At 40.7% G+C, this 12740-nt stretch overlaps 1 protein-coding gene across 1 annotated transcript; it reads right to left on the reverse strand.

Annotated features, from left to right (window-relative positions):
- Positions 1-872: 872 nt before the first annotated feature.
- On the reverse strand, positions 873-8006 carry LOC143890629 (phenolic glucoside malonyltransferase 2-like). The gene is made up of 3 exons (XM_077395327.1): positions 7512-8006; positions 3760-3987; positions 873-1574 (listed from the first exon to the last, which is right to left on the reverse strand). Exons 1-3 carry the CDS (start codon positions 7941-7943, stop codon positions 888-890), a joined length of 1347 nt encoding a protein of 448 aa, XP_077251442.1. The 5' UTR covers positions 7944-8006; the 3' UTR covers positions 873-887.
- Positions 8007-12740: the final 4734 nt, after the last annotated feature.

Here is a 12740-nt window from a genome sequence, read left to right on the forward strand (position 1 = left end):
CGCCCCTGAAAATACCCATGGTAGATTTCCTTCTAGACATTAACGGAGGCTGCATCTTTGGCAGCCATGAAAGCTTTTTTTTCATGGAATGTTACTTTAGCAAGTGGTGGGAGAGGAGCAGGGAGGGTGGGAGGGGACGAGAAATGAGAGGGCATGAATGAGTAATGCCTCCTCCCTCTCCCTCTCCCTCTCCCTCTATTCCTCTCTCAACACAAAACACTTGGAAAGCTAAATATTTCAGGGAAAAAAAAAATCATGGTTGCCAAACATGGCTATAAAGTAACGTATTTTGGTGCAACCACCTTAGCTACAAGTCAAGAAAAACACTCCTATTTTTAAACTAGCTAGGCATGCATGTATAACCATGCACCATAAAAACAATTTTTCAAGTCATGGGGGCCATGGCCCCCCTCAAGCTCCATGTGCCTCCGCCCCTGAAAATACCCATGGTAGATTTCCTTCTAGACATTAACGGAGGCCATCTTTGGCAGCCATGAAAGCTTTTTTTTCATGGAATGTTACTTTAGCAAGTGGTGGGAGAGGAGCAGGGAGGGTGGGAGGAGACGAGAAATGAGAGGGCATGATTGAGTAATGCCTCCTCCCTCTCCCTCTCCCTCTATTCCTCTCTCAACACAAAACACTTGGAAAGATAAATATTTCTGGGGAAAAAAAATCCTGGTTGCCAAACATGGCTATAAAGTAACGTATTTTGGTGCAACCACCTTAGCTACAAGTCAAGAAAAACACTCCTATTTTTATTTTTCAGAAAAGCCCCAACAGCGTTTTCAGATCATCTTTCAATCAAACGAAGGAAAAGATGAAGCTGCAAGTATTACAGATTAGAAATCTAATCCCCATTATTAAAGATACAAAGCAAATTCAAAATTCTAATCCTCAGTTTTCCCACCATCTAAACCATCAAGGAAGAATGACGCAAACTTGTCCATATGAAGAGGAGAAAAAGTCACAGACAACTGAATACCTCCTCCCTCTCTTGCATCTGATAAACCCACAAAACCTTCGCTATTCATAGAAACAATCTCATACCTCCTCGGCCTCCCCAGCCCAAAATCCGTATCGTAAACGCCACACCTCGGGGAACCAGCGATGTTCATCCGGTGCACCGGAAGGCTGGAAATATATCCAGCCCATGTCTTACAATCTCTTAAAGGCTCCTCCAAAGCCTCTCTAATAGCCGTCCGTATCGCTCTGATCGAGAATTTGAAGCCATCTTGACCGCACAGTTGGTGTGCCTTGGCTCGAACGAGACAAGGCTTTATGCAATTCCCAAAATACTCGGATTTTCCCAAGAGAGGAGAGAAATGTTGTCTGCAATCCACCGCGAAAATTAGACAACAGTCTTCGTCGTTGTTTGCACCTTTGGCTCGAAGGTTACAGACCCAAGCATGGGCTGAGACGGCCACAAACTTTGAGATTGCACCTGGAGTTCCACCATGATCATTTCCTTGCATTGCGAGTGTTTTTAAGAAATGGATATTTGTGGAAGTGAGTGTGAAAGTTCGTCGGGTCAGTTGGGATGGATCTTGAATAAAAGCTGGAAATGTTGTTGGTACCTGTTCATTGATTAATTAGTGGATATAAAATAAACTAATATAGAATGGGGTATGCAGTAAAAAGTAAATTAAAAAATGTACGTTCTTCTTAATCCTCTCCGCGGCTTTTCTTTAGAAATAATCAGGAAAATTACTTAGGGTAGTTAGATAAGCAGTATATTTCTCTATTTTTAAGTACCACGTTGAAGTATAAATGATTAAATAAGGGGCTGATATCTCCCCCCCCCCCCCCCTTAACGGTTTCTGTGAGAGTGGTTCACTACTTAAGGATAAATTCACCCCCTTTAACGTTTTTCTTTGCCTTTAAAATCTAACGAATAATGTTAACTGTTAAGGGGGGATTTTATCCATCAGAGGGAGGGAAAATATCATTTCCCATAGGGCCCGTTTGGATACCCCTCGGATTTGGATTTGGAGGTGAATTTAGATTTCCAAATCCAAATCTGGCGTTTGGCAACCACTTATGACTTATGGAATTGGATTTTAGGAAATTCCAGAGAATTCCAAATTCCTTGGCTTAGTGCAATATTTTAGATTTATAAATTCCTTTGAAAAGTGGTTATTTATAAATCTAATGTGAGCTAATCGACATTGGGACGACTCGATCTCTTGCTCTCTCTACTTCCTCGACACCAGACAAAACTCTAGCTCACTCCCTCTTCCCCACCGGAAAAACCCTAGATCCCTCCCTCAGATCTGCAACCTCTCTTCATCTTCGTCGCATTTCTAAGGTTTTCTCTTCGAATCACATAACCGTAGCTCGCTCCCTCTTTCCCACCGAAAAAACCCTAGATACCTCTCTCAGATCTGCATCCTCTCTTCATCTTCCTCGCATTTCTAGGGTCAACGTCTCTCTAGAGCTTTCTCTTACAAGATTTGGGTTTTGCCCAATTAAAAAAAGCCTTTCCCAGTCAGCTATTTTTTTTATCCAGTTCTTTGCTACAGCAATAATCTGATTGAGGCACAAAACTCTCTGTTCTATTCTTTTTGTTCTTTATTATATGTCTTTTGGTTTATCTTCTTCTTGAAACCCTAAAAAATGAATAAACTAGGTTTTGGTTTCGATCTGGATGTGTTGGTTGTTTTCTTTGATTTTATGTTGGGGATCTAAATTCATATCCTCACAAGATCATCCAAACAGAAAATTTACAAATTTGTTAATTTATAAATTTTGGATTTCAAATTCAAAGATTTTTAAATCTGCAATGCAAATCCAAACCCAAAAATGAGGGGTATCCAAACGGGCCCTTAAATAATACCAACTCTAATATTTGGAGTTGGTTGTTTCACATAGTATCAGATACATTAGAGTTGGTTGTTTCACATAGTATCAGAGTCATTTCCTCACGGGTTCAAAATCCAACAACTCTTTAATATTAAAATGCCACGTGTACAGGCAACCCAAAAAAAGTGGAGTGTTGAAGTACAAATATTGATTAAATAACATCAACTCCAACTGCTTAAGCTTGCAGAGTATTGGTTGTTTCACATACAAAGATGCAAAATCTGGGCCTTCTTCATTGACAGGGGAGCTTCTCAATATGATAATTTGGGGCTTCCTTTTCTTCGCATTAAATTGTATTTTTTGAGAAGTGACATATTTGGCCCCTTTCTTCCCAGGGCCACCCCCTTTGGTGTGTTCATGACTACTCTTCCCCCCCCCCCGCCCTTTTTTTTTTTTTTTTAAATAACATCAACTCCAACTGCTTAAGCTTGCAGAGTATTGGTTGTTTCACATACAAAGATGCAAAATCTGGGCCTTCTTCATTGACAGGGGAGCTTCTCAATATGATAATTTGGGGCTTCTTTTTCTTCGCATTAAATTGTATTTTTTGAGAAGTGACATATTTGGCCCCTTTCTTCCCAGGGCCACCCCCTTTGGTGTGTTCATGACTACTCTTCCCCCGCCTCCCCCCCCCCCCTTTTTTTTTTTTTTTTAAATTCATTAGATTTGTAGATTGCAGAATTAAGAGGCATCCTGATACATACATACACCACATTTTACAAAACAAATAGGGTGATGATAAATTCGCACCCCCCAGTAGGATGATCCGCACCCCTCTTAACTTGATATGGCGTCAAAAGGTGTTTTTAAGTATGCCACTACGTTATATGTGGTGCGAATTATCCAACATAGGTGCGAATTTGCCATCTCCCAACAAATATGGTCATTTGAGTAACATACCTCAGGTAAAGCGGGGGCAAGTTGTTCTAGATAAAGCCTTGCAACCTCAAGACCAAAGGAATCTCTAAACACCGAGCGATCCCAGGAGATGGTGGGGCCCACCGCGTGTTCCCCGGTCCTACACATCTCAGCCCATGACTTGAAAAAGCACCACGAAGATAGACCGTCCATTGCCACATGATGGATAGATGTGCCGATCACCACACCACCACCGGTGAAGCGCGTCACCTACACGGTTACAAAGTTTTGAGAATATAATCAAGAGTAGGGGTGTAAACGGATCGAATTCGGAGCGGATATAGCTATATCCGAATTCGATTACAGTATACACTATCCGAATTCGGATTCGACGGATATTTAATATCTATTACCGAATTCGTATCCGTCGGATATTGTTCGAATTCGGATATTATCCGTATCCGTTTATCCGGTAAATCCGAACATTTTATTGCAGCACTTTATTTTTTTTCTCCTACTTACTCGAATGAATTTTCCAAACCCTAAAACTAGACCTCTACATTCTCTTCACAAAATTAACTCTCAAACCTTAAAATATATGAGATCCTCTTCTTCCTTTTAAAACAAAGGCAGAGAGAGGGAGAGAGAGAGAGAGGGAGGCGATGGGGATGGATGATAGTGTTGGTAGTGGTCTTTAGGTTTTTCCTTTTTTTAATATGATGGAATGGGTTTTCACTTTTCTTATAGAAACAAAAGATAGTGTGTCATTACTAAAAATAAATATTAATGATATTATTAATAATAAATAAAAAGGATTTACTTCTCGGATTCGAATGTTAAACGGATCGGATATACCATTTACCAGATTCGCATCCGCTAAGAGCCGGATATCTCATAAACGGATTCGGATAATATCCACTTGAAACGGATTCGGATAATATTCACTTTAAACGGATTCGGATGCGGACGGTAATCGAATTTCCGAATATCCATTTACACCCCTAATCAAGAGGCAAAAGTTCAATAAAATCAAGAAATATCGGGGAATTATTTAAGAAATCTGTAGAAAATATGCAATTGTTTCTATGTACACCAGAGGAATGCTAAACGGAAAGGCTCCCTTGCAAAAACCAGCTACGAAAGCGCTCCATTGGACAATGTTACCAAAGTGCATTTATGATGGCACAGAAAAATTTTAAATTGAAGAAATAATAAATGCACTCTGGTGACATGGTCCAATGAGGGTACCCTAGTTGGTTGTTTGCAAGGGCACCCTTCAGTTTAGCATTCCCCTTATTTTGTATGGGATTTGCTAGGGACCATCGCAAAAGGCATTTTGTGGATGGGCTGTTGAATGTGAGAGCAGTCGGTTTTTTGCAAGGGCACCCTTCTGTTTAGCATTCCTCATATTTTATATGGGATTTGCTAGGGACCATCGCAGAGGGCGTTTCATGGATGGGCTGTAGTTGCATGTGAGAGCAGCCACCTTAGGGGAATTAAATGAATAAGACAAAATCTGAGCCTCTGTGGCTGCTCTCACATGCAACAGCCCATCCGCGAAATGCCTTATGCGATGGTCCCTTGCAAATCCCATTTTATATATAATTATGAAAGTAATGTGAGGATTATGAGGATAGTAGTGGGATGGGCTGAATGAAAAGGGGCACTCGGGCGATGAGGCTGTTTCAGCCAACTAGGAAGACAAAAAGGCAAAGTACAGATATATTTGGTAGGAGATTTTAAATGTTGCTTTAACATGAAGTCCAACATTTTTCTAAAGGTACAGTGGGCCCACATTATAGGATGATCCAAACGGTTCATTTGTTGGCCACAACAGAAATAGGACCGATACCAAAAAATCATTTACGGGGCACATCCTATTTACGTTTTGGCCTAACAAATGAACGGTTTGGATCATCCTATGAAGTGGGCCTACGTGTAACTTTTGAAAAATACTAGACTTCACAGGTGCACCGCATATAGAATCTCATTTGGTAGATTATAATGTGTGAATCATTTTCGGACATTTTCTATGATGACCGTGCGTATTTTTCAAGAAATAGCGTGGGTCCCCCTTCCAAGATACAAATCCTTTATTTGGATCGCCAGAACGTAAGTAGGTTGGGCATTAGGGGTGGCAAAATTGACCGAACCGAACCGGAACCGAGCCGAAACCGAACCAAAAATTCGGTTTCGGTTTGGTTTAACCAAACCGATTCAAATTTCGGTTTGGGTATCAAACCGAACCGAAACTGAATATTTGCAATTATTATGAGTAAAGGGTGGCAAAATTGGCGGAACCGAACCGAAACCGAACCGAAAATTCAGTTTTGATTCGGTTTTGGTTTGGTAAAACCAAACTGATTCAAATTTCGGTTTGGTTCGGTTTGGGGGTCAAACCGAACCGAAACCGAACCATTGCCACCCCTATTGGGCATTATATTATATATACTAGTAAATTTATATAAAATTCATCTCCCAAGGATGATTCTAACCCTCTGATCTGTGGACGGTTAGGATGATCCTTGGGGAAAAAAAAGTCAAAGGTTATATGCACCGTCAATCCCAATTGGTGGGACCCACCATATGGAGCTTTTTAACCTTTAGCAGATCTTTAAATAATAAAAGACAAGATGGTTTAGTGCAAATATCAAAACATGACCGCATATATTATTTTTCAGTATTTGCTCTCTCTCTCTCACGCGCGTAAGGACCTAGTCCGTTCTCATGGACGGTTGGATTCGAAATGGATCAAGATCTAGACTTACGAACTAAGATCCAAAGAGCAATTTGAAAAGGATCTGGTCTATAAGGAATCTGAATGGATCATGACCAAGACATTGGTGGATTCAATCCGAAGTGAATACATCAATCTATAATTGCTCTTACGTTTGGTTGCCGGAATTTTTTTGATTCTGGAGACTTTTGTGGAATTTCAGGAGGAAACCCACGTTTGGTTGACCAAAATAACCCCGCATGAAACCCCAGGAAGGAAAAAAAAATACTCCCAGGAACCAAAAATAAGCTTGCAGAAGAAATTTTTTTTCTTCCCAACAGTTCAAACAACCAAACAAAGCAACCATAGTCCGGTCAACCAAAGATGGGACTTTTATTTTACCGGGATACTTCGAGGGAGTTTTTTTTCCCACCAATCTCCCAGGAAGTTTTTTGTTCCACAAAAATCCCAAGAACCAAAAAAATTCCGGCAACCAAACGGAGATATGGTGGGAAAAACGTGGGTTAATGATGGCGTCGAAAAACGTGGATGGCACCATAATAAGTCGAACGGCTTTGACTTTTGCTGAAATAAAACAATGGGGACGCCCTTGAAGCTAGTTTTGCAAGGGCGCCCTTCATTCTGTTATTGCTCTGATTTTTTAATTATCCAAGGAGATCTACAAATAATATTATTTGATAAACTTACAAATTATTAGTTAAATTCATATTTAATTCCAATAATCGAATTTAATTTGGAAAAAATTCATTAATTTTGAAATTTACAATTATCCTAATTAATGACAATTTTTTAAAGTTCAAACCCAACACGGGGGATAAAAACTCAACATTTTTTGGTAACTGATATTGGCACTAGCTCACCTTGTCTCTTCTCTTTTAAATGGCTTCTGATAGCTTTTTGGAAATTGTAATAAACTTTGAAACTTTGACAGTTTGTCAAATAATAAAAGACAAGATGATTTAGTGCAATTATAAAAACATGATAGTGCTAATATGAGTGGCCTTTTTTTTAAAAAAATTAATCTTAATTATTCAGGGATTTTGTAAGTATCACTCACCTGTACGGAGAACAATGGCGCAGGAAGCTTCTTGGTCTCCAGCTCCGGCACAAGCGCCCGGAACACCGGAACGTCGTGAAAGTCGTCTCCTGACAACCGCCACATGTCAACGTCTGATTCGGCCTCGATGACGGTCACGCTTGAATCGGTGCAATCAATTTCTAACTCGGTTGAACTCGGCGAGTAGACGAGTTTTCCGGCAATAGGTCTGAAGTGTTTGAGAGCTTGTGAGAGGGATTTCTTTAGGTTATGAAGGAATGATGGGAAGAGAGAGTCGTCTATTTGGAAGAAGAGTACACTGCTGATGGGATAGAGACAAACCCATCTCACATCAAAGAAAGAGAGCTTAATAGGAGCGAGTTCAGGGGTGGTTTCAAAGGGAGGTGACACGGTGGAGAGGTTAGTGAGTCTGACTCGGTCGGCAACTGTCATAGTTGAATCGGTTGTTGTTGAAGGAAGATGACTCGGTTAAAGAAGGAATATGACTCAGTGCGGGTGTTGTTAAAGGAAGGAAGATGAGTAGGGCTGTTAACATAGGAAGAGCATGCACACAAGGCTGCTTCTTAAAAAGATGAAGAATTGATGTAAAGGAGAACTTAGGAAATTGATATTTCCACCCTATAAATGCCAAAGAGTGTGGATGGAATATTATTTCGCTTGAGTATATTACACTGCTACTAAATTTTAATGAAGGGAGTAAAGAGATCTGCTGGGAAGATAAAGTCGTTTCCTCTCTTTCGATACAACTTGACCTGGCAAACGGGTGGGCCGGGCCGGGTTTCACCCAACCGGTACAGTTTCAGTTGGTACCGGCCTGGTCACATATGACCTAGAATCTTACGGGTAACTGTCTGGTCATGCCGGACCCCACCCATTTTTATTTTTATTTTCTTGCTATGTTCATTCTCACACTATAACAGGATGATCCAAACCCTCTGATCTATGGAGGAATTGCATATTATTATTTATGGACCTCTATAGATTGAAGGCAAGGATCATCCAATGGAAATTATTTTTGGGGCACAACCTATTTACATTGTGTTCCATCACATGGACTGTTTACATCATCCTATGATGTGGTCTGTACACTACTTCCTAAAAACTACTAGCGTCCCCGTTCAAATCTATGACACACCATCATATTGTATGGCCTCATCTTATTCACGATTTGAAATAACTTCAGACTTAAAAGATATGGATCCAAGAGACATAGTTTGGATCCAACTAATGTGCCCAAATCTTGACCATTCATGCTCTGATAAAATTCTTTTGAATTCAGTAACATCTACGCCATTCATCTACTTCACTTAAACCATTACACAGAAAGCACACTCCTCATGAGAAATTATATGGTGGCCGACCATGAAATTATATGCGGCCGACCTGATATAAATATGAATTATTTGATTATTTTGGCCGACGACTGGATCATCATGTGTTCTGTGGATCTAGGCCATCATCTTAGCTGACTTAATAAGCCCATTACACAAAAAGTACCCCCATATAAAAATGAAGAGGTATGCTAAACTGAAGGGAGCCCTTGCAAATCAGAGGAAAGGGCGGTACCATTGGATGCACAGTCACCAAAGTGCATAAAGAATGTAAAAGTCAATGAATATTGAATGCACTTTGGCATGTGCATCCAACGGGGGGAGCCGTTTCCTCTGATTTTTACAAGGGCGCCCTTGCGTTTAGCATTCCTAAAAAAATGAATTATTTGATTATTTTGGGCCACGACTAGATCACGTGTTCTGTGACAAGGTGAAATTATTGAAAAAATATCAATCAATGATCTAACAGCTAATGAAGATAATAAATAATAGGGTGGAGAGTGGAGATGTACCAAAATCAAAGGGCAGGTTGAATAGAATGAGTAATATATGTCTCCCCTATCGATCAAGAAGGGCTTCTAATATCATAAATGTTGAGAAAAAAGTGCGGAGTGTGGTTATCAAACATGAGATTGCTGATGTCATTTATGAAGATTGTGTGGTTGTGGCTAGACCTGGCAAACGGGTGGGTCGGGCTGGTTCAACCCTGATGCGGGTGCGGGTCACACGGGTCGGGTGAGGAAATGACCCGCATTTTTGCGGGTCAGAATTTAGGTGCCCCGCGGGTGGGCCGGGTCAACCCGCGGGTCACCCGTAAATTCAAACAGTTGCTTATTTTGGGAAATGTTATCATTGGATTTTGATGAGGGCGGTATGGCCGGCACCGTGGGTTGATCCAAACCGTCCATTAGATGGCCCACAGGCTAAATAGGTGTTGCCCCAAAAATCATTTCAATAGGTTGATCTTAACCATCCGATCTATAGAGGGTTAGGATCAAGTGATCAACCCTCTAACATTCAAATCGGAGGGTTGGGATCAACCTATGGTGCTAGCCATAACCTATTCACGCATCAAACCCTTAAAAAATAGATTAGCATGACAAAATCACCATCCTTGGCATTACAAAAAAAAAGCCATCTAACTAGATTAGCATAACAAAATCACCACCCTTAAAAAAGCGGGTGCCCGCGGGTTGACCCGACCCGACCCGTGTTTTTGCGGGTTGGTCACCCGCGGGTTAGTTTTGACGGGTCACTAAAACTCAGACCCGTGCCCGCAAATTTGCGGGTGGGTCGGGTCGACCCACGGGCATGGGTCGCGTCGACCCACGGGCATGGGTCGCGTTTGCCGGGTCTAGTTGTGGCAGGGGCATGGGCATGCAAGATAAGATGGAATCTCGGGCGGTTCTCCAGGTTTATTTTATCCTAGAAAGGACTTGTTATCCTCCTTTCCCGCTGAGAACAGCCCCAATGGCCAATGGGTAGGGTATATACTTACAAAGTTACAAGCAGACCTAATCCTAAGGCCCTGTTTGGATTGTAGGAAAATATTTTTCCTGTGGAAAACAATTTTCTTGGAGAATTTTTTTATTTCAACAATTTAGACGGAAATGATAAATTTTACGACGGATTTACTAGGGACCATTGCAGAAGGCATTTCGTAGGCCGGCTGTTGCATGGGAGAGCAGCCACCTCATCAATAAGACAAAATCTGTTGAAAAGTGAGCCTATGTGGTAAGGGGAAGAAGCGGGGTAGAGGAATTGGTCGACTCATCAGGCTGATGACCTGAAGACTTCTCTCTTTATCCAACAAAGGCCTTTTGCATATGCTCCTAAATGGGTGTGCACCTCCAGAGGGGCAGGGGCCAGCCAACCACTGTTGAAAAGTGAGCTTAGCTGGGTTTGGTGGATCGTGCAATAAGCTCTCAGAAGGCATTTCGTAGGCCGGTTGTTGCATGGGAGAGCAGCCACCTCATGAATAAGACAAAATCTGTTGAAAAGTGAGCCTATGTGGCTGCTCTTTGATGCAACAGCCGGCCTACGAAATGCCTTCTGAGATGGTCCCTAGCAAATCACTTTTTACGGATATTATTATAAATTAAAGGTCCTGCAGGTAAAACTTGAACAGCTGTGATTCAGCACTTCAACTCTCATTTTTTTATATGCATTCATACAATTGAAAAGCAAGAACTTTGAATAAGTTTTTTTTTTCTTCTGACGTTGGGGCTGTTCTCATTAGAGATAGAAATTTGAGGTTTATTTTATCCTTGGATAGGCGTGTTATCCTTCGTTCAGGTCCAGAACAACCGCAATGGGTCGGGTTTACTAACAAGCAGGTAAGCTTGTTCGGATTCGGGAATATGTCGGCTATGAAAATGTTCAAAAACATATGGCCATAGTTTAGGAAAAACTTTAGAAAAAAAAAGTAAGGATTCGAGAAAAAATTGGCAAGGCCAATGTTCAAAAACATATATTGAACGTATAGAGGGGTGCAATGCAACTTTTAGCACAAAATTGCGTAAGATTCGAGTTGATTCCAAAGCATTTTTTCAGCAAAAGCTCAACCAGACTCGGCCCAATTGAACCCCTAATCACATGTACACTTATTTTTCTGAGAAATTAGATGGTGCCTACCGTGAAGTCCCTTCTTGGCAGTACTGCCCTTGATATTTGATCCAACAGCAGACTCTGAAAAAGTGGTTTGCTGTTGGATCAAATATCAAGGGTGGTACCGCTGGCCAGGTACGTGACGGTCGGGCACCGTATAAAAACTCTATTTTTCTAATTAAGACACTACAAAAAGCGTTAAAGGATGGTTAGGCACAGGTGTTAGAGATTTTGGATGCGGGTTCATCTTTTGGTGTAATATTTTTCATTAATTTTGAACTGCCCACGAGAATTATGAACAATATGAGAAATTGATTAATTATCGGTAAAATACATGTTTAATTTGCAAACACATTGCTGCTGAATTCGTAAAATTTGTATTTAAATCGAAACGACTGGAGATTTTTTATAATCATTTGGAATTTTAAAATTTAAATTGGGGGGTAAAAGTTTAGGATTTTTAAATAATTTTTCAAGTATTCAAAGTCTTTTGTAAATAAGGTTTATTTAAGATAAAATTATTCAAATAGGATATAGCCAATACCAAAAATAGCTTATCCATGGATTTGTATTTCTACGGAGAACAATCCCAATGGGTAATGCATGAGGGAGACGTACTGAATCTATGCCGTCCATTCTCATTCCCATAAGCACGTTTAGCATAATTCCTTGTAGACCTGACAAAAAGTGACCCGGACCCCGCGGGTCCACCAGGCCCGCCTGTAAATCCCGGACCAGTTTGAAATTGACCCGCGGGTCCACCCGGCCCGTCAAAACTGGGCCTGGCCGGGTTAAGACTAGCCCAGCCCGCCCGTTTGCCAGGTCTAATTCCTTGACATCCCCCATCGACATTGACCATTAAACATACTTTACAAGTGATAATACATTCAATCTCGTAAGAAAATAATCACATGATAGGTCACAATAGCAAGTGCCATGTGAAAAGAGAATAAAACCAAACCGAAGATGCTTGGTTCTTCTACAAATAGGTCACATTAAATTTCCCATGAAGACAAGGTCAACAAATAACCAATCCCTAGACTTGGTTCTTCTATAAATAATAGGTTCTGGAAGATCCAAAGTGGGCTCTTCTAAAATAAAGGTAAAAAATCTTGCTTTTATTTCTGTAAGATTAAGTAAAAATAATTTAAATGCTTCCTAGAACTAAGTGGAAAATGGATATGCAAAGATGCTTGCAAATGAAATTCAAAATCCAAAACTGCAAGCTATAGAAATTGCAAGTATTTAATTCAAAACAGAGCATTTGTGATTCTTCTTGATGAGATAAACA

This window comes from Tasmannia lanceolata, unplaced genomic scaffold (assembly GCF_043159265.1).
Source record: "Tasmannia lanceolata isolate RefF3 unplaced genomic scaffold, GAP_Taslan_0.1 ptg000013l, whole genome shotgun sequence".
Lineage (NCBI taxonomy): Eukaryota > Viridiplantae > Streptophyta > Magnoliopsida > Canellales > Winteraceae > Tasmannia > Tasmannia lanceolata.

Excerpts from the sequence above, each read along its gene's own strand:
- LOC143890629 (XM_077395327.1), bottom strand. The coding sequence starts at position 7,943 with ATGACAGTTGCCGACCGAGTCAGACTCACTAACCTCTCCACCGTGTCA. Across the intron at positions 3,988-7,511 it reads CGCCATTGTTCTCCGTACAG|GTGACGCGCTTCACCGGTGG; the intron begins GTGAGTGATACT and ends GTAACCGTGTAG. Across the intron at positions 1,575-3,759 it reads TTGCCCCCGCTTTACCTGAG|GTACCAACAACATTTCCAGC; the intron begins GTATGTTACTCA and ends ATCAATGAACAG.